The 23,535-nt window shown below is 33.8% G+C and overlaps 2 protein-coding genes across 2 annotated transcripts in view; one reads left to right on the top strand and one right to left on the bottom strand.

The window, feature by feature from the left end:
• Nucleotides 1–278: 278 nt before the first annotated feature.
• Rab19 (RAS oncogene family member Rab19) lies at nt 279–20,854 on the bottom strand. The gene is made up of 6 exons (XM_071593477.1): nt 20,558–20,854; nt 20,399–20,483; nt 20,213–20,311; nt 16,836–16,993; nt 16,425–16,558; nt 279–375 (listed from the first exon to the last, which is right to left on the bottom strand). The coding sequence occupies exons 1-6, from the start codon at nt 20,765–20,767 to the stop codon at nt 324–326; spliced, it is 738 nt and encodes a 245-aa protein (XP_071449578.1). The 5' UTR covers nt 20,768–20,854; the 3' UTR covers nt 279–323.
• An 802-nt stretch (nt 20,855–21,656) lies between these two features.
• mute (muscle wasted) overlaps nt 21,657–23,535 on the top strand; it is a 42,613-nt gene continuing 40,734 nt past the window's right edge. Inside the window, exons 1-4 of the mRNA XM_071589390.1 lie at nt 21,657–21,874; nt 21,958–22,084; nt 22,160–22,269; nt 22,359–22,506. Of these exons, the coding sequence (XP_071445491.1) occupies nt 21,657–21,874; nt 21,958–22,084; nt 22,160–22,269; nt 22,359–22,506 (603 nt within the window). The remainder of the gene's footprint in view (nt 21,875–21,957; nt 22,085–22,159; nt 22,270–22,358; nt 22,507–23,535) is intronic.

Below are 23,535 nucleotides of genomic sequence, written 5' to 3'. Positions count from 1 at the left end.
ATAACATGGTACTTGTAACCACCTAAAATAATCTTTTTAGGAAGTACTGATTCCAGCAGTTCAGCAATTTCTGTTTTAGGTGTCTGCTAGGTATGTAGCGGCATAAAAGATGGAGGCCACTGAAACCAATTTCTAAATGCTAATATATTTACCAATTAATATCAATTAGGTATGGCCACCTTTCACCAATGTATTTTTTGTTAAAATTAAAATATTACTTCTTTGTAGTCCACTGGTAATGTACAGTATAATACCATTGACTAAGTGGAGCCCAATTTGAAAGATGTTGTTAGTTGTACGGCATAGGTTGGAAGATGAAATTTCTATTTATCCTTGAGGTTAGGTCCTCTGCCACACGGAGATGGAAGACCTAAACTAATGAAAAACGAGGAGATTTCACTAATAGAATAAGGACAAATTATTGAAATCAGAAAATAATTTTCAAGTTGGAAAAGAATATTTGATTCAAAGAATACTAGTGGAAGGTTGAGATTTCATTCAAGCAAAAAGGAGGGAAGTATTCCATTTACTGATGAAAAACACATTGTCATTGGAAGGAGATAATATATCTTGAAAGTAAACTTGAGGAAAGCCTGAGAATATATTTATTGTTTCAGGTTTCACTTCGTAGAAGTATTTAATATCCATACTAAAAAGGAAGACTTGTACTTTTCCACAGATTTTATTATATGGTACAATGCGTTTCACCGACTTGCGGCGGCATCAGGTACAAATTTGCTAAACAGACAGTGCCAGAATATATACCCTCAGGACAGGGAGGGGTGGAGGCCCTCAGGTGCGTTAAGGGGTTGTTTTGACCATTTCTGGGCTAGTTTCTCGGAGAGGAGTGGGGAGGGGTATGGGAACAATTGCTCATTACAAAGGGTCGTGTTGGGGTTAGCCTAGTGCCTTCTTATCTCTAATTGCTTGAGAGCATCCATTTTTAATCCTTCTGGGAGTATGTGTAATATCTCAGGGAAAAAGTCACTACTGTGGTCAAATTCCAGTAAATGCTTGGCAAAGAGAGAGTTGGTATTCTGATTTTTGTGACACCTTGCATGTTCCTTGACTTGTAACTTAATATTCCTACCTGTCTGACCGACATAAATGCTGTTGCAATCCTCGCATTTCAGTTAATTAATACCCGATTTAAGAAGGTTATCCTGGGTGTCTTTTCCATTGGCTAGAAGTTTGGAGAGGGTTACGGGTGGGTAGAAGGCTGCTTTGAGTGAGGTGGGTAGGCAGTTGGAAATCCTATATGAAATATCTGCCAGAAATGGGATCCAGCACCACTTAAAATCCTTAGGTACTGCGGGCTGTGAAACAAAAATACTTTTTGTTGGATAAACAAGTGTATGTGGAAAAGTGCCTTGATTTCATCAACAACAATCCCATTACTCCGTTATCAGAAGACCTAACCACAAGTTTCCAAAGTGAAGTGAAACGTGCAGTGTCCAACTCAGTTTTTCAATGCTAGGGAAAAATTTAGTTTAATCCAAATGAACCCCTCTGCCCCCAGGCTGTACGGACTCTCCAAATTATACAAACAAGCCATACCTACTTGACCTGTCATCTCAGCTGTGTCTTCTCCTTCACACCTTCTGACATGTAAATTAAACGTAATGCTCCGAGATCTCACAGGTTTTAAACCAAAATACGGAGTTAAAAACTAAATAGAGCTGGCCCAAAAATTAAAAGATATTAATGTTCCCGAAAAAGTGAGACTAGTCTCCTTTGACATTAACAATGTATTTACTTGTTTACCCACAAGGAAACTTTGCTTAGGGTGGAAGAACTACTCAAAAATTCTTGCATTGCCCAAAATATCTCTGACGAATTTGTCTCCCTCATCAAAATGGCAGTTAACGAGAATTATTTTAGTTTCAACCACACTCTTTGCAGCCAAACATGGGTTCCCCACTTTCCCACTTCCTAGCCGAAGTCTTCCTCAATTATGTAGAACATCTTTTCAATGCTGACAATCAGCATAACAAAAACGTGGGTTATTGGTTTCGTTACGTTGACGATATTCTATACCTATGGACAGGAACCAACCGCCAGTTAGACCCCTTTAATTACCTAAACACACTTCATTGGAATATCTCCTTCTCCGTGGAAAAAGATGTCAACGGCACAATCAACTTCCTTGACTTGTCAATTATAATTAGGGAAAATAGACACGAATTTGCAATTTATAGGAAATCCACTTATACAGACCACATAATTTCTAATGATTCTGCACCCCATTTTTCTCACAAACACGCGGCCCTCCACTCCATGATTCACCACCTCCTACACATCCCCCTTTCCCCCAAAAACTTCAACATTGAACTCCTGACAATCACTAATATAGCTACCAACAATGGTTACAACCCTAAACTAGTGGACACATTACTGCGGAAAAACAAAAATCAATGGCCATAAAAAGTATTTTTGTTTCACAGCCCGCAGTATCTAAGGATTTTAAGTGGTGCTGGATCCCATTTCTGGCAGATATTTCATATAGGATTTCCAGCTGCCTACCCACCTCACTCAAAGCAGCCTTCTACCCACCCGTAACCCTCTCCAAACTTCTAGCCAATGGAAAAGACACCCAGGATAGCCTTGTCAAATCAGGTATTAATAACAGCTGAGGTCATTTGCACCTTAGGGAATCAAGGTGGAGAGAAATCTGGGATGGGCAGTAACCTACCCTTAGTGAAAGGCACTAAGGGGTCTGCAGTTTAAAGTCCCATTCAACAGACAGTGCACTCACTTAAAGTGCTCTCCACTAAGCACCTCAGAATGTTTCATATCATCGCAAAAATAAGTAATCTATCGGAATTGAGGATATTCCAGTCATGGGTATAAAAAAATATGCGTAATTCGCAAACCCTTTGTTCATGTAATAAATGAGTCTTTCACAAAGGAAGAGTTCCCAGATCTACTTAAAGTATCTAAAATTAAGCATCCATTTAAAAAGGGAGCATGTTGAGAATTATTAGCCAATATCACTACTGTCTAATTTCTCAAAAATTATTCAACATTTAATGAAAGAATGACTGATTTCTTTTTTGAAAAAAGTTAAAAGTTTTAAATTCAGCATGGTTTCCAAGAGGGAAGAAGCACCTGATATGCTTCAGCTTGTTTTATCAATAAAGTTGCAACAGGCTTTGATAATAATGAATTCACCATGGGAATTTTTAATTATCTCTATCAAGCCTTAGACTGTCCAGCCCACTCTTGTTGTTGCTGGAATAATTAGAACACTGGAATGAGGGAATTAACACACAGATGGTTTAATTCCTACCTCAAAAACAGAAAGAAGGAAGTGGAAGTTATGGATACCAAACCCTACAATAGACACTGGAGTTACTCATCTACTAAAAAATCAGTAAACTTTGGTGTCCTACTATCGACTTAATTGGGCGAGGTTGAGACTAATAGTCCCTTCTTCCACCTAACCCTACATTACAGACATTATATTGAAGACAATCACATACAACCAAGCCCTAGATGGAGGGAAAATCCACCTAGGCGGGAATCGAACCCGCGACCTTTAACGTAACCCCACCGGCCTCTAAGGTCCACTAGGCAGTCCACCAGGTCCTATACTTTTCTTAATTTATATGAATGATTTAACAACCTATGTAAAGAGTGATGAAATAATTTTAAACGCAGATGAAGCAAATTTAATACTAAGAAACGAGAGCAACCCATTCCTGGAGTATAATATTAGTAATTCCCTAGCTTTCTTAGGAGACTTCTTCACAGAAAATGAGCTTAAAATAAATTTTGAAAAAACAAGCTACGCACAATTAAAAGAAAAGAAACCCCTGAAATGGACCTTCAAACATCAAAGGTAATCTTCTGAAGAAAGTTAGCAGTGCCAACTTTTTTGGCTTAATAATTGATGGCAGCTTAAACTGGAATGAATATATATTAGGTATTTATACTGTATACTCTCCAGAACTTCCAATGCCCTATGAAGCCTATCAAACGTTGTAGATCAAGCAGTTTCAAAAGAAGCCTACTTGGGTAATTTGCAATCTCTAGTGTACCATGGCATTATCTTTTGGGGCTCTGCTATGGGTGTTCAGAAAGTATTCATCATGTAAAAGAGAGTTATTAGATATATGGCCAAAATTCCAAAAAGGTAATTATGTAGACCTCATATCATAAATCTTGAAATCTTACCTGTACCATGTTTGCATATATATATCGTGTATTTTCGAAAACATGTATCTATTTATAAAATATCCATGATTATGCCACAAACAATCAGTTACCAGAAGTCATAAAAGGTTCCAACTCATATCAGATGTTGAAATCTAAAATAAAATCTTTTTTAATCAAAGATTGTTTTTATGATCCAAATGAATATTTTTCATTGATGTATGACCAGCAGTAATATTGCTATCACCATTTTTCAATATGTATGAGTACATTTTTTGTTTTTATGTGGTATATCTTCTTTTCTAAAATTGTAAAATAAAAAGATAAAATAATAATAAATGAAAATTAAATTGCAACAATTACCTCTTTCCCAGGTGCTGTAATTGAATTTTCATTACTGTCTAAACTGCTTTCCTGAACACCTTCGATCACTCCACATGACTCATTTACTTATTGCTTTCACAAATATGGTGAGAATAGCAATAAGTGTAATCATAACAAAAATTCTCCCTTGTCTTCCATCACATCTAATAATTTTGAAACCGCTTTTTGAAGTTAAATATGAGAAAATATAGTGGTGATTAAAAACAACTGATTCTACCATTTCATAACTTTCTCCCCATAGATGGAAGTATATGGTATGTCCCAAAAATAGTATGACTTATTTTTCTCTGGGTAGACGGATGGATGGGCGGCGGTTCCCCTGGCTGGGTTTGAGGGAGGGGAGAGTTTTTAATGGAAAAATAATTACATACAGGTTATAAACGTTTTTGTCCCAATTTTTAGAAGGGTTAGAAATGGGTAAATCTGCAAGAAATCAATCCTTCATGACATATGTCAATAGGGGCTTTAATGATCTGCCTGTATATTTTTCAAATCTGAGGAATATCTTATTTACAGAAATAATATCCTGAATTAGAGTCTTGTCATAATTGAAATGAATGTTTTCCTCTCCTTTAGATTCTGTCATGACAAGCACTTGAGCTGTTAAAAGCCTATTAGAAATAACTACCTACTCCTCTATGTCTCATAGCAGATAGCCATTAAACCAAAAATAACAAGAGTTTCATACTATAGGGTATCATAATGCTTCTCAATCAAGAAAAGGCTGAGGTGTATCTACTGAGAAAAATCTCTTTCACTACATTCTTGCCTCAAATGCATTTGAATACTCATATTGGACTAACATACACTATCAGGCTATCAGTTACCCAGCATATTATGTTTTAACATTTCCAGTTTGTTGGCGAGTCTGAAATTATTCCTTCTCTGTACTTCACTCAGTGGTATATTTCCATTTAAGGTGAGAGCAAGATATAGTTTAAGTCCCAGCAAAAAAAATAGAATATCATGCATTCATTTGTATCCATAAAAATGTATATACATATCAATATTACATGTAGTAGGTTTTTACTGCCAAATTACATTATATACATATATATTATATCACAAAAAAGTCATATCCTAAGGGGATGGGAATGGTGCAGTGGCTAACATACTGGCTTCTCACCCAGAGGACCTGAGTTCAAATCCTGGACAGCAGATCTTTTCCATTGATATCCTGACTCTGAACATGCTTAGTAAAAAAACTTAATGCATTATAACTGCTTACCATTTAAAAATTCATCCAATGAATGATAATCATTAGGAAAAAGTTCTTGAGTTTCAATTTGAAACTACTTAATTTATCACTCCTTTTCAATGCGTGTGGCAATGCATTATAAATTCTCACTCCTATTGCCATTGAGGTTTGATATGAAATTGCTAATTTATGGTAACTTTTGTGGATGTGGTGATGATTTCTAGTTGATAGTGAATAAATATCACCATTTGCATGAGAAAGTTGGATATTATTTTTGATGAAGACAGACATTGCAAATACTTATATACATTGATGGAATAGTAAGAACATTTATTTTTTTAAATATGGTCCTACATGGTGTCCTATAAGAAGCACCAAGTACACATCTAATAACTTTTTTTTATTAAGAAAACTTCGTGCAACATGCATAGAGAGGATCCCAAGAACGTATTGAGATTATCAAGTAATAAGGGGGTTATGTTAGTCATTTAAGAACCTAGACTGGCAGAAATGCACAGTTTGTGAAGTAGTTGACATATCGCATTAGTAAGACCATTGGAACCAGAAAAAAGGACATATGTGGGTAGAGTATTTGCTTATAGGTAAGTACTAGGCACAAAAACCATTTTTCCTGGCCCATTAGATGCACTCTGATTTTTCAGGTTAGATTTTATGAAAAAATATTGAATAGTTACATCAGAAAATTACCAACTCCAAGTGTATCAACTTTAGTCTTTGTAGAAATCCCAAAAATTTGTCACCAATGCTGCTAAATCATTTCCAGTTATTTTCACTGGGGTTGTCACTTTCCTCTAAAACAATTTTCTTTTTACTTCCATTCAGCGAATTGCTAATTTCACATTAAAAAAAAAACATTATTATAGTCTCACTTTCAGCCAGGAACTTTTCAATCACAAACACCAGAAATTGATAGCCATTTCATTCTTACCATATATGGTACATCAAGAGTTATTATCTTATAACCTTTCTTTCACACTCAAGTGGCAGTTTCAGCATACGCTTTGACCATTTAGGATCACATGAATTTAATTTTTTTACTCATCTCTGTATTTACTAAATCCACCTTCTGCTCCCCCTATTCTCATATCATCTTCTCAGTCGACAATTGGATAGGAGAGTAGGTTGATATGATGAATAGGGAAGTTGCCTTTTTTCCATGGTCTAAAGGCTAATTCACAGCTTCAAGTTTGAATGCAATGCAATCTTCTCTCTTAAGATCCCATGAGGTCATGGCACCATTACAGATGGATGTGGGTAATTTGGTAGGAATAAATGTTAAGGGAATGGAGGAAGAGAGGAGAGAAACCCAGCATTAGTTTCCTCTTGATGAATAGCCCCAAGGATTCTACAGTGAAACAACTCAAATATTGGCAAGCGTACTCCCATTTAAGTGCTCTCCACAAGACCCCTCAAGTAGGAATATGAATGCCTCTGAAAAATCCCTACATCCCCGTGATTCAAACCCAAGCCCTCAGGGTGACAAGCCAATACATTAGCCACCACGCCATCCTGATTTTCTCATAATTCAGGAACTTAGACATTTGGATAGATGAGTAGGTTGATTAGATGAACACAGAAGCTGTGATTCCTGTTAAATATCAAACATGGATATTTTTGTCTGTGTGGACTGGAACATTGTTCAAGGATTATACTTATAAATTTCACAAAAAGAGGTCTACAACATTTGACAAAAATAGCAAGCACATACTATACCTCTATTATTTAATCATACATGATGGAACACTATGTAAAAGTCCTCCATCTCTTAAATGATACGAGATACATTCTTCATAGGTCAAGTAATAAAACAAAGAGGTCAACAGGATATATTTATTTGACAGTTTATGTACATTCACTCCAATGATTTTATGTTATTTAAGGTAAGACCAAAAATATTATTTATTAATAGCCTGATTAAGAAAGAGTAAAATATATAAAAAATGACATCATAGGAGTGACATTATTATGCATATAAATTGCACTTCAATTTATAATATCAGCAAGGCACTCAGCACTGATTTGTCAAAAAATGGCAAAGGCATAAAATGCTTTCCAAACCTTTTCAGATTTTTCGACCACAGAAATAAGCTGCCAAGCCAAACAATCATAAATTAATGAACTATCTTGTGAACAAGAAATTATACGAAAATGTCTAACTCAAAGCATTATATTTGTTAAATTTGGATAGGTGGGAATATTTTACATTTATCGTCACATAATTTTAATTATAGGAACCTTTTCACTCGGCACCCTAAGAAATTTCACCAAATGACCCAGAATTAGGATGTACCAATTAGGCATTACATAATCTTTGGATAACCACCAACAAAAATTTGGGCACATAAATCATTGAAAATAATATTTAGGCCCATAAAAACTAAATGTTAATAATACTTCAGAAATTATGATGCATGAGATTCTTCAGAAAAAAGAATACAAAGCCTTGTGAGAATAATAACAAAACTAGAGCATGAAAACTTCACAAATAAATGAAAACTTTCCACTAGAAGACAAGACTAATAATAAATGTTCACCTCTGAAAATGCTTATAAAACAGATCATAACAACAAAATGGATGGCATTTTTCAGTTAATCTGTCTAACAGTATACAATCACAAAAATATTTTGTACTAGTTAGCTTGAAAAAAATGATCAATTAGATACAACTATAGGTGTAAAGATAACCAGTATACTGTACTAATACACATTGATGTTAATGTAGTCATCCACATTGCTTACAATATTAAAAATTTATATTAAGGCACATAAATACAGGCATGCCCTCCTTGACAGCAACTCACTAAATGTCACTTCATCACAACACTACGTAATTGAAATTCATTATATATTGTGTTTGATTCATTGAACTTGTGTTGAAGTAAGGATAAATTAAAAACAAGCCAATTACATTATTTCTGTAACCACCATCATGACATTATATTTTGTACATTGACTAATTAATTTTGACAGAGTTATCAAATTGCTATTTTAAGTTGCATCACGAAACCCAACATTTTTGGTATGCAAGATACATGCTGAACAATGTAATAAACCCTGACATTGTACTATTCATGTAGAGTTCAGTTTTCACTATAGTTTTGCCTACATTTTAGCTCAATTCTGTATGTCATTCCATCTATTCCAGAAGATCAACTACATCATCTCACATACCACAATATAATAACTAAATTATAACTCAAACATAAAAAATAACATAATAAATACATAATTGGGTATTAATACAATAGTTTTCTTGCAGCAGACACGCACATCTGTTGCTAGACTGATTCCATAAGTCCTACATACGAGGTCTGTCCATTTATATGCGAACTGAGGCAATCAAAACTTTATTTTGTAAAATTTAGTCTACATCAATTTTGTCCACTTCAAAGTACTCTCCATTTTTTGCTATGGACTTATACCATCTTCTTTTCCACTGCTTAAAGCACCCTTAGAAGTCCTCAGCAGTTAGGCTTTTTAGTTTTCTCATCGTTTCTTGCTTTGTGTCCACATCTTCCCAGTGATGTCTCCTCATCACATTTTGGGAATAGAAAAAAGTTGCAGGGGGCGAGATCTGGCGAATAAGGAGGATGATCAAGGATGGTGATTGAATTTTTTGCCAAAAACTGGCCGACAATCAATGCTGAACGTGCTGGTGCATTGTCATGGTGGAGGATCCATCCATCACTTTGAGTCAAATTTGGTCACACAGGATCTCTCAAATGCTTGAGAACTGTATGGTAGAACTCAGCATTTACTGTTTGTCCTTCAAGAAGAAATTCATGATGAACATACCTTCAACATCAAAGAAAACCAGGAGCATGACTCTGATTTTTGATAGGCTTTTTCTCGATTTTTTGGTTTGATTTAATCGACTTGAAAATTGATGTTTTCTTCAGTGCATTATCACCGTAAACAGCTGTCAACATTTCCGTAATTTCTTGGTAACTTTTACCTCACTTCACCAAAAACTTGATGTTAATTCGCTGCTCCGTGATTTTGTCAATTTCCATTTTCGACAAACAGTAAAAACAAGGATAACAGAAACTAACATAACTGGCATTATATACACAGGTCAACGATTCGCCAAGCACAGGCTCATTGGGTTTCAGGCAACTAGTGAGCAGGGCTATAGTCTGCGTCGTGGTTGTGAGATTGCAACAGTTTGCATATTTATTGGATAGACCTCGTGTTATACTGATGAACTCATTTTCTAAGAGAACATGTAGCACACATTTCAAAATCTTATATGCGTGCAGCAATTTTTAAAGAATCTATCAATAATTATCATTAGAATAAATGTGAAGTGATCATTTTCATAACAACAATTATTTCAAAGACACATTTTCAAGAAGTTAACCCCAAACTTAAGTGAGGTATGCCTGTATGAGGAGTATGTTTATGGAAAAGGTCAAAGAAACCATATATTTCTCTGATATTGTTTCCATTATAAAAAAAAATTAATATTTTATCATTGAAATAATAGGGTAGGTTAACCATATCCCATACTTCGGCAATCTCAAGATACTTCTGAGTATATTAACTTATAAAAATAACTTTTGTCATAAGAACAATGCTGGGTTCTTTATAAATATGTACTCATAGTTCATCACTCTACTCTTACAGAGGTATATACTCACATATTAAGTGTTGTGAATTATTCTAACTGTCATATTGTATGATTCCAGTGCAAATTGGCACTTTGAAATAAAAACAGGGGGGTATCAATACGAGGAAAGAATGAGAATTAATTTCTGACAATCAAGAAAAGTGAAATATTTTTGCCAGCAAGTGCAATATATAAAACTAATGCATTTACAACATACATCATAACCTCAAGTCAACAATGACCTTGACAATTATACCCCAAGGCGATTACAACCAAATCATATGATATATCAATTAATCATGGCTTGCAATCAGACAGAGCTAAATCAACCCCTTAGATCATCATTAATTATACGACTTACACAGTAGTAGAATGAGTCAATTCACAATGGAGTTTGTAATAAAAACCAAAATGCAACTAAAAACAAAGATCGACAAATATTTGAGCTAATCCAACTCTATAGGCAGCGATTAGAAGTTGAAGACATTACTATATCTTAAGAGGCTAAAATAAAATAAATGGACATTCACATCAAACTTTCAGAGCAAGTCAGTGCTTCACCCATATTCTTCATACTTTAAAAGTGGGCATTTACTTCATTAGACAATATTGGTATACTTATTTGAGTGAGTTTTACAATGATACTAACATTAGGGAAATAGCAAAGATAGTAAATTGAAAGAGACTAGTGCATGTCGCCACAAGTAAGTTTTACTTGTTTACTTAAATACTGGTGGTGATAAATCGGAATATATATGGAAAAGTTTTCCAAAAAGTTTTTCCAAATATTTTAATGGCTTATGTTTTGAGTATAAATAATCCTGAATTTACAAACAACTTCAACAAATTATTGTACTACATATCAATAGTTACTTGGAAATTTGAAGTTTTATATCCTTTGTGAAGTTGTGCCCTGACACGACTCAATAGTTGCATTTTACAAAAATGATGCTTCACCAGTTTCACAAAAAGTATTTATACTTTCCATGCTGTATCTCATAAATTAAACGGCATGACAAAATACATATGGAGTAATTGTCAGCTTGGAATATTTTTATACTTCTCATTTTGATTTGCAGCGATTAAAATAACTTGTAGAAATATAATTATAATGTTTCTTTTGGCAGAGTACTCAATTTTATAATGCTGATTTAGCAAAAATATGTAAGTTTACAATAGATTATACAAATAAAATTTAACCTGAGATTCATATTTCACCTAGCATTCCCTGTTTAAATTTTTTCCCAAGTACTCTAATAAGATTAATTTCAGATTTAGTTTTATTTCACCTGGGTGTAGCATATTATGTTTAGGAAATGTTTGGCATGCTTGCTGCATAACCTGATTTTGGGGTGCTCCCTAGGCATGATACAATACCTGGAAAAATTTATTTGAAATTTATCGGGTTCAACTGTCTCTGATATAAAAAGTTTTGGTCGTTTATGTTTACACAAAATGTTTAAATTGAAGAATGAGCTTCTTTATTAAATGTAGGAGTATTGTATTAATTTTAACCAGATAAAGTATTCACAACCCAAGAGAAGGTAATGTTAAATTGGTGTTATACTGCATGAGTAATAGTGTCACGAGTTATATTATCTGTACTGATCTAAGTTTAAGTTTTGCTATCTTTTTGACATATAAAGCATACATTTGCTTTCCAAGTTGGTACATAGCACATTTTATTCTGGTATTATTGTACCAAAAGAGAAGAACAATGGGGAAACTAATAGGCACTTTTTTAATGGCTGACTAATTTACTAACTCAGATGAAATTTAATTGAATTAGAAATGTGATACTTTATGGGAAGTATCTGTTTAAATACAATTCCTTCCACCACAATATACATAAGAAAGCAACATAAACTAATTTACTTCCAGTATCAAAAAATTTATTCATAAATGTGCCAAGTTTGTATAGCCAAAGTGAGTCCCAGAGAGCTTCATATGGCACAGTTAAGTGATTCTTTCTTAACAAAGAGAGCTATAATTTTTACAACTACATTAAAACTATTTTTACAGATTTCCCATAAAAAATTAGTGCAATTGTATTAAAAAAGAGTTATCACATTTCCCAGCCTATAGGACACACTTTGTTACTCCAAATGTGCTCTAAAATCAGCCTTCGTCTCACGGGCCGAGGGTACACAGATATAACTTTGACCTATAACATTAACACTGATTTGCTGGAAACATACTACTAAGTATTTTTCCTTGCATCAGGCATTGAAAATCATTACCTTTATTACAAATGTCGACAATATCACTGTTTTGAGCTAGTAGTAAGCAATAGCATGTTAATAACTCTAGTAATAGTTTCCTAAAAAATTCCCAAAGAAGTCATAAATGTACGCAAAGTAGTGAATTTATTAACATTTCACATGTGGTACTGCAGCGAAACTAAATACACATTGAGCTAGCAGGAATATCGCCCCTACATTAAAAAGTCACCGATACATACATTGTATCTCTCCTGATAAACTTGGGAGACTACAGGTGCCAAACCTTGAGTAGTATGAGTGTCGTAGGGACATAGAAAATGGTTGCTTTTAATAAAGATTTCAATAATAACAAAAGCTGAGAATTGCATAAAAAGTTTAAATGATAATAACTTCATGGGATCATAAGAGAGAAGGTCGTCACACAGTATTGGTTTTAAACTTGAAGTCGTAAATAATCCTTCAGAACATAGAAAAAGGGCAGCTGAAAGGTATTTTGACCAATTTCTGAATGAAAAGATATTAGAATTGCATAGCGAGAAGAAGATAGAGGAAGGAGAAGGTGTAATTAGTGTAAAGACAGACAGATGTGTTAAACACTGTATGCTCACATGCTTCTAAATAGCCTATCCTCAGCTAAAGCTTGAGGAAAATGTTAAGAACTACATAATAAATAAATCACAAGAAAAATGAGATTACTTTTTCAACAAAACTGATATCAGCTGTAGCAAAAAAATAAATGATAGGTATGTCTATTGCTGATTTTTCAAGGACACCATGGTGTGAGAGATTCATTAAGAATTGGCCAGTGCATTTGCACCAGATCTATATCAGTACAAAAACTGCCGATTGAATACGAGAGAGAGTTTATAAGGCACCAAATCATGATGCTACACAACAGGAAAAATGAAACGGCCGTTGATTTCTTGTGTTTGTGATTGTTTGAATGAATACTGACAGAAATTTAAAAGTAAGACTATCATACTATTTTTTGAAATGTGAAAATAGCAATGTACTAGATGGGTGTTAATATGGCATTGCATATGAGGAATTTGACAACCCTAGTGCAAATAACTGCTGAAATGATTTTGCAAGAGTGATGACAAATATCTGTGATTCTAGGATGGATAAATATTGATGTAGCGGCAATTTCAAATGTAACCATCCCACTTCCTTGGTATTAAATGTTAAAATAAAAAACTTTGGTTCTTCTCTATCTGATTCAAATATTTTTTGATAAATTCTAACATGAAAAATCACAGAGTGTCTTATGGGGCGGGCAATATGGTAGAATTAGAGATTACCAGTGTTGACCAACACCAGGATAATTTTATCTAAATAACTGCCAGGATATAGTTTTTGTAATATATTATTAAGTCGAAACTATTGTCAAATATTGGCTCATATTTATGACTTGATATATATATAGTTTAAGTAAGCATCAATGAATGATATGCCATTAACTATCTGCATCTCAACAATAATGTCTAATTGGTATGTAAAGACAATTTTTAAAACTACCCATAGTCTTTATTAACATAAAATAACATAATTTTTTAATGCCCTCCATTGTGGCACTTAGAATAATTAGAAAATATTGCGGCATACATTATTAAGCTTCATAAATTTATGACCATAAAAAATTGATATAATACTGTTTGAATGGTTTATGGTTCACATCAGATTATTTTATGATACACTTTTATCACTAAAGCCATTATATGGGCATGAAAAACGCCATATTAGTTCACTATCTGTTGTTTTTCTAACTATTTTTCCAATTAAGACCATAAAATGTAATATTTTCATCACAAATTACTAGGAAATTCATTTAAATTATGATAATGGAATGGCACATAGATCTCATTCCTAATGCTATTTGATTTCCCAGGAAGGATCTTGGAGATGCATTTTTTATGCAGTTACTAATTGATTTTCCATGTAAAAATTTGTTTCTAATATCTTGACTATATTTAGATTGTAGTCACAGATTCAATCCTGAAATGTAATTGTATCTAGATAAAATTATATGGTATCTAGTGCAACACTGGTGATTACAGACAGAAGATGAGCAGTTTTAAGTCAGTGAAAAAGAATAGGAAGTTTCTATATGACATTAATTTTATGACACTCTATGTGTGACATACAACAGAGGGATTAAACAATTTACAAAGTGATGCATATGTAACTCAAGGGAACTGGCAAAATGCTGGATGCTCTTCCTACTACTTTGCTGACTCACTGAGAGCATGTTACTGTGTTCTATAAACCATCTGGGCCTTAGACTTATTGGATTCCAATGTAAAGAATGAGAATTCACAGGAAAATTTCTGGTCAGGGTTGGCATAATAAATAAGAAATTTCAAGTCAAGGCTACATATCAACTAGAAATGCAATGAATGGAAAAGATTGCGAAATGTAAGTGAACATTTTTCTCACTAAAATAAGCCAAATAATAATCCACTAAAAATATATATGACTGACAAAAAACCTGATTTGCGCACTAACACTGTTATTAAAATATATCATAGATATAGCAGGGGGGCACATGTTGGAACACTGAGTAATGCTGAGAGCATCATATAATTGTAACATCTGAAATTAACTGTAAAATAGGAATCAAGATGTTAAATGTTATCATTATATGTTTCCCAAAATTCCTTGGATAATAATGTAATCATTTCTTTGCACGGATTGTTAACACCATATATTAATGGGTAAATTAGCACCAAAAACTTCATTTTGAATTTGGATGCTTATAAAGTACGTCAAAGTATATTTTGTAAAACACCAAATTATCTAGTTTATGCTTCCATTATTCAGCTCAGGGTATGATTACAAAAACTCAAGGGAATACATTTACTCAAGTTTGCTGTTAGACTTTGTTTCATGATTAGACAAGAGCTATGCCAAATCTCTTATTTGAAAATGTCAGAGTAGATAATTCTTTCCTTTTCTTATATTTTTTTCCATAGAGTGAATTTGAAAGAGGGTGCAAATATACTGTAAAATTTAACTTGAAATATCAACGAAACTATGACATTATGTATATTTTTAGATGGTACACATAATCGTCATGATATTCAACAAAAACTTAATGGAATACAAATATTTTTAAACCAAGTGGCAATGTCAAATATCATTCAGGAGAATAATTTTCTGCATACCAGTTTAATATTGAATTAGCTACCAGATAAACATAAGATTATCAAGTTAAGACCCCTTAAATATATTTTTTATACTCTAACTGATGCACAGTATGCACTAGTGCATCCTCATGACACTAATCCTTCAAACTAGTTGTACCGAATACAAAATTTAGTGGGAAGATACATTGGTATTTCTTACTTCAATGATAATGGATTTCCGAAAAGTTAACCCTGAAAACATCGCATATATTGTGCTACCATGTTTTCCAAAAATATCTCACTCACCAAGAAATGGGAGTGTTGGGATGGATATCAAAATGTAAAGAGCCTTTGTTGAAATGAACAGATCTTAAACATTATTTCTGGCATAGCTCAGAAATTCATAAATTGCACCTTGGCTGAAAGTCAGTTGACTTTGAAAACAATATATATATATATATTACAAAAAGTTATAATGTTCTTATAAAAATACCACATCAAAATATGGGAATTATAATTTGAGGCTAAAACATGTAGTTAGCTAAAATAAATATCGATAACTCATCTTACACATGCCTCTGCTTTCTAGTCATTCTACATTCAATACATACATTAAACTGTTACATTCCCTTCTTTTCCAGAAGAAAATTACCAATTATAACCCCAACATCCCACAGTAATTATGAACTTCTTGAACCTTTCAGGATCACCTTCTTTGAAATGTCAGTCCACCAGTACAGTTTCTATTATAATTGCAGCCACCGACAGGCTTTCCTTCACCAAGATTCACCAGTCCTTCTCGATCAGCACCATGGCTATATAAATTGCTGCCATCATTTCTCCTCTGTTGTTAAAAATAAAATTACATATTTTAAAAGACAATACATGTCAATCCTTGATCAAGAAGATTACCTAAATATATTTAGCTGTGTTTATTTACTATTAGGAATCAGTTTAATATCAAGTATGGCATAAGAAGAAAAGTATATTTCATTATCACCTATTTCTGCAAAAAAATAACTGTGTAATGGAGCAAGAACAGTATCACAGCAATAAAATACATGAGTTAATACTGTTCAGCTATTTATTTTTTAAGTAAAATAATTAAGTACATGTAATACCTTTAATTCAGTTGCAATGCACATGAAGGCTTCATCAATGTTTGTATTTTCTTTGGCTGATGTTTCCATTACAGCCATTATTTCTGGAATGTATTCACACATTGCCTCAGCTTCAGCAAATTCAACTTCTCTTAGAGTTTGAAGATCACACTTGTTGCCTACCCAGTCATAGAAGATTAGAAAAATAAAATTAATCACAGAAATGATAAATATTGGTCTGAAATATTGCTGAAGGTTTTAAGAAAAAATGATCACCACTGTTTCACAATTAAAATATCACATAAAATGGCTTATTCCTAATGAGCAGGTTTAAGAATCCCTCCAATTGACCTTCCCTTATGGAATTATTTCACAAATTACAAACACTGAATCAAAAACTATACTAGTAACCCACCTAATTTTGCTCCAAGACATACTTTATTATTCACATACCTGTAAATTATGCGTGCATTAATTGCTTTGCTTAAATTGCTGCAGTGAGCAGTGACCTATACCCATATTAGGCCATACTCAAGTTTCATGAGTTTTCTTGGTGTTTATTCTATTAGGCTAGTGAAACATAAGGGTTGTAATATAAAATTTTGAAAAACATCTTCCCTTAAAACTCATAGAATGACAAATAAATATTTCTGCAGATCCTTTTCATGAATATTTATATTATGAAAATATTTTTTAAGCTCAAGCCAATTCTCTTTCTCCCCCAACCTCTCTTGCCTAATGTGCTCCCTTGTATCACAGTATTAAACATTCCATCACCAATGAAAATGATGTGCATTCACTTTCCTCATCCCATTTAGATTTTTCACAACAACCATCTCTCCTCCCCTAACATGCCTAGTACTTCATTTGTTATCCTTTCAGTCCATTTTACTTTTTTCATCCTTCTCTACACACACACCTCAAAAGCCTCCAACACATGCCCACCATCTAACCTCACCGGCTAGGTTTCTGTGCACAAAACCGTGATCCAAACCAAAGTTGTTAATCCTTGTAAAGGTTTCTTGGTCAATTAAAATTCTTCTTCTTACACCCCTGTTACTTTGACCTTCTTCGTCCAAAAAATTTCCAAGACTGTTCCATCTACTCTAGTTTATGACTTTTTATTTTGGCACTTGACCTAGCCTTCCTCTTTCTTGAGAACCACATAATCATTGATTCTCATTTCATACCTAGGGCACTTATTTTCTAATTTAGTCACCAATGACTGTAACCTTTTTATAACACAAAAATTTAACTGATTTTATAAATTCGCTCCTGACTTAATCTTCAGCTCCTCTTATGCCTCTTTTACCATATCCTTCACATACAGACGGTGCGGCAATATAACTTCCTTTTTAAAGGGGTTTTGCTTTTGAAAAAAGGAAGTTATGTACATCTGTACATTAAAATGCAAGAGTGAAATTAGGCATACCTCCCTTCCTAACTTGCCTGGCTTATTGAGATTTTCTAACTGCTACATCAGCTGACAATTATGTACTGCAATCACACATTTCAAGCATTTTTTGGATCAGCTGCAAATATTAGTTCGAGGAAAATATTGGTACTATAGAATACTCATTTCATGGTATCATTTAATCATATACTTTCACATTTATCATAATTTTTCCAGTTTACCTTGTGAGTAACACGAATTCAGAACTAAATGAAAGCAATAGCAAAATCCAGATAGCTAAGCAGAGAGCTGGTGTAGTTTTCAGACACTACTCTGTGGTAGTTGATGCTTTTGTTTTCATCATTTGAAATATGTTTTAGATGTAATGGGGGAAGGTTGTGAGAAAGCTGTAGACAGAGAAAGGGGTGGAGTGGGTAGTCAAGATTTGACTGGGGGGAAAATTACTCAAAAAGTAAAGAGGAAAGGTTGTGTTCCCATTGTGAGGGAATGTATTACAGGATGGACATGGGAGAGTAGTGGCAATTTGGAAGGAGGACATCGAGGGATTCGAGTTCAAATCCTGGTCAAGGCAAATAATTTTTACACCCTGAAATTGTTGCATTGGAGGGGGGTGTGTTTGAGTTCCATCTCCTTCTCAAACTCTATGCATGCCATTCATGTATCCTTCCCATTCTCTTTCCCTCCTCACCCAGTTTACTAAAACTAAACAAATCCTTTCATTTCCCTCATTACCTTGTCAGTTTGCCCAATTAATCAAAAACAAATGCTGCACAATTTACCAAATTTTCTTTTCTGAGACACTGATCTGGGTAATGGTAGATATCGAGGTGGTGACCGACATCTAAGGTCATTTGGGATGGATAGGTAAGGAGTAAGGGTGGGGAGAAACCTGGCATCTGCATTAGCCTACTCTTAACGAAAGGCACCAAGGGGTCCGGAGCTTAACGTCCCATCTGATGGATGGCATACTCACTTAAAGTGCTCTCCATTAAGAACCTCAAGAAGGGATCAGGATCATCATCAGTATTTCAATCCTAGAATTGGTTTACTGCAGCCCTCCATTCAACTCTATTCAATGTCAATGCCCTCAATCCTTGATATCCTGTTTTACATCCTTCATTAATTGTCCTATGCACATGTCTGTGTGGTCTTCCTTATGAAATATATACATGGATTTCGTATTTCCTCAAGCCTTCGGAAAACACAGAACGCAGGTTTCATTCAAAGCTCTATTTTATAGAAAACAGCCAACCCAATATCTAAAATGGGGTGGGATATATCTCCTAAACACCTTTCCAACCTGGCTTTCCTCCCCAAGCCCCGAGCCCCCTTCCACCTTTGTCCTCCCATCTCAGACTTAGGGTTCTATGCTTTTTGAACATTCTGAAATAGACTTATATCCAAGGTGATAAAATATAGTCTACAACATAAGAGTTTTATAGTTCCAGCAGTCAGCTCTAGACTGATTATTTCTAGTGTATAAGAAAGTACTGCACTCCTTTTGGAGTTGCCACTGCATAGGAAGCTAGGCAGAACACAGACAGTAAAACGCATTTCCTTCTTTACTATTCAAAGATGTTTTCCCTGTTAAATTGAAGACCCTGTTTGTCATAAACTAATACTAATATATATGTTCCTCTACACTAACTCTTCGCCTGTGCCTCTCCTTTAACTACCATGACAACCATTGCAATAACCACCAAGTTTAAGGCACTATTTGTTCTATATCAATAATTATTTGAAATTTACAGTTCAATGCACAAGGCATTACAGGAATATCATTTGGATGCAGAATGAGTGGTTCATTACATATATTATCTGTAACACTGACAAATTATGTACTGCCATAAACCATATATGAGAATACATATTTTTCTTATAAATAATTTAACTACAATGAAACAGAAATACTAAAATTTTCTGGGAAATCACAAAAAACTCAAAAAATTTGAATGATTTTATTTGAAGAATTTAAAAATCTTACCAATCAAAATTGTCAATGCATTTGAGGCTGTGTATTTTCTGACTTCTTCAATCCATCTTTGTAAACTTAAAAATGATGACCGGTTGGTAATATCATAAACTAGAAGAAAACAGCAAAATGTTAATATTACAGCTAGGGAATTATATATCACCAACTTAGAAGTGTTTTCAAAAATGCGATACATACCTATTATTACGCCATTTGCAGATCTATAGTAACTCTGGGTGATTGTTCTGAATCTTTCCTGACCAGCAGTATCCCAGATTTGTAACTAAAAATTAAGCTTTGGTTACCTCACTTAACTGTTGCTTTTTTAGTAATTGGATATAATATAATGGTACGTACCTTAACTCTTTTACCATCAACAATCACAGTCTTCATAGAAAAATCAACTCCTATAGTATTACCATGGCTTTCCACAAAAGTTCCAGACTTAAATCTTCTAACTACCCAAGTTTTGCCAGTTCCACATTCCCCTATCAGGACTATTTTAAATAAATAATCAAAACTGTCGTCACCAGAATTAAACGAACTACTGCTAAGGGCAGACGTCATGCTTGATGTTTGCTTTGATATTGTTTTGATTGAGAAACTTCAAATTAATAAGGCAATACAAAAACACTGGATTGAAGACATTCTCGTTCTTCGAAGCTTCGGAGCTAGCGACATCTGCTTGAGAATGCCCCATCAATTCATTACGCTACACGTTTGTTCGATGTTTGGTTGTTTTAAAAGTTTTCAAACATTAGGGGGAAGGAAGGTTTCGAACTTATTCAAATGAATTGACATGCTGTTATGAAAACAGTGTGATGTCTCTTAATTCACTAACATGTGTTTCGTTGAGAAAGCATATTTTGCGATGTCTTGAATATATAGTTGCCTTGTTGAACTTTTAAGAGCTGATTACTCTGAACTTGGCCTGCTTTTTAGAAAACATACTGTAAATATTGTCATTAGGAAGTGTATTGAGGTTAATTAATTAAATTCTGAAATCTTTGAATGATTTATTGTTGGGAGTCTGTTATTGCATTTATTTACATCCTAGGAATTCCAGAGTATCGAGACAAATATTTCGGTAAAAGAAAGTGCCATAACCGCGTTCATTGTAGGTTGATTGCTTTAAGTTGCATTACAGGAGATTACAAGGCACCTTTTTTTGGCTAAATCTCTTAATGTGTGAACAGTCTTTGACAAACGGATAATTCCAGACATTGATATTAAGTCTGCCGTAAGTAAAATCTATTTACTCTTTTTTCTGATCGATTCCTACTTTCGGGAAACACCACCTGTACAGAATATGTTACTTCATCAGAAATCTAACCCTTGAATAAACAAAACGAGGTCCATGGCTTAAAATATATGTGTAAGATTATTTTAATATTTTATACCCATTCATTATTAAATGGTTTTACGACGATTTCATTGCAATAAACAGATACGGAAAATGGATGTTGGTCAAGACAGTGAACTGGATTCAGAAGATGATGCCTCGCATAGGAATACCAATTGGAATGATAATGAAAGTGTTTCAGAAGAATCATTTACCTTAAATTTAAATGTTTACGAAGATGATGTGTACAAGGGTGATTCTTCAGCAACTGAGTTAATTATTGCATCTAATGAAGAAGTCACAGAAAAATGCGACGAAATAAGAGAGACAAGGTATATAAAATTATCTAAGGATTTATTTCCAAAATATTTAAGTGCACTCTTTCATAATAATGTTTGTCTTTCTATATGAATAGGAGGATCAGTTTTGATGAGGATATGCCTGTAGCATTTGAAGACATGGAAGATGAAATTGAAAGGCAGTTAGATGCAAAGGCTGCAAAGTCAAATTTAAGTGTCTCGAATGTAAAAAATATATTAAAGGTTAGTAATATAAAATAGAAACTTAAATTGGTTTCAATTTTAAGAAAATTAATTTTGGATTTTTTTGTTTTTTAGAGTGTTATCACCAATGAAGATGTCATGGCTATGGTTCGACATTCAATGCTCAATGATGGTGATGGAAGTTGGCTTACTTATGAACCTAAATTAACAAGAGCAAAGGCAAAGTAGGTGACTACGGATTGTAATAACATCATATCTTTCTTTTACATTAATATGTAATGGTGTAAGCAATAATGTATGAATATCCATGTAGGGAATTGATGAAAGCACAGCCTGAGATGACTCAACAGTTGTTTACTCCAACAAAAAAACAATCAGAATGTCAGATACTCATTGAAAAGGAATTGTCAGAAGACTCGAGTGATGATGAGTACAAGCCACTGGAAGACGAGTTTGAACAGGTAAGATTGTGTTTAACACTAATGCAGAACTCCTAAAATATTTCATTTATTTCAAGTACTATTTATATTGACTTAATATATTCATCCACCATGCATTAATGGTCAGCATTAATTACTGAATTGACAGAAAAGTTTTAAGATTTAATTAAATTTAGAGTTACACCTGGTGTAGAGGGCATGATGAGAGGACGAATAATTTTTAAGCCTTCAATTACTCCCTAGTGCTGTACCTTGTGGCAAAGCAGGAGCAGACTTTCAATATCCATGTCATTTATCAAGGAAAACTTCACACATATGCCAAAAATCACCTCACTCTGGCCGGCATAAAATAAAACATGGGCAGATAACTACACCCCTCTGCCATTCCATAACTGTCTAATAGAATACACTTACAATAATATAAACATGAATATTCTTTGGACTTGCTTAATTGGCTTTTAAGGAAATCTGTTTTCAATATTAATGGAATTGATTCATTTGTTTGTACTTATTTTGTTACCTATACTTTCCACTTGATTTACATTGCCAAATATCTTTTTTCTGTTTTTTTATGAATATGCCTGTTATTGCACTGACACAGTTCCACCAAAAATTTTCTTGTGAAATAAATTGTTTTTCAAAGCTCGGGCAAAATAGTTAAATCCTTAATTGAGAGACTTGTGGGTGGAAGTTTAATACTGTGTTGAAGTTTAGAAGATTCCTCTGGAAAATGTACCTATCATTAGAAAATCAGTTTGTTTCATCTGTCCTGCTGAAGAGAAAGGCATTTTTAATTTTTTTTAAAAATTAGTGGAATGAGATGGGTTAACAAGTATCTGCTAAAATGATTTTTCAAATCTTCTGTGTGGTTTCATCCTTGAGGTTGATTTTTGGAAATATATACTACAAATTTGATTGGGGTAAAATGATAATTAATTACTGTCACATTTTCAGTCTTAAGTAAGCGTAAACCTTAAAATCAAAACTCACTGGCGAATTTCACGCCGGGCACCTGTAACAGTAATTTTCCATGATACAAATATTGATTTA

The sequence above is a fragment of the Hetaerina americana genome, unplaced genomic scaffold (assembly GCF_022747635.1).
Source record: "Hetaerina americana unplaced genomic scaffold, ioHetAmer1.1.p SCAF_1, whole genome shotgun sequence".
Lineage (NCBI taxonomy): Eukaryota > Metazoa > Arthropoda > Insecta > Odonata > Calopterygidae > Hetaerina > Hetaerina americana.
Note: the sequence above shows the minus strand (reverse complement) of the source record. Positions and strands in the feature narration are given on the sequence as shown.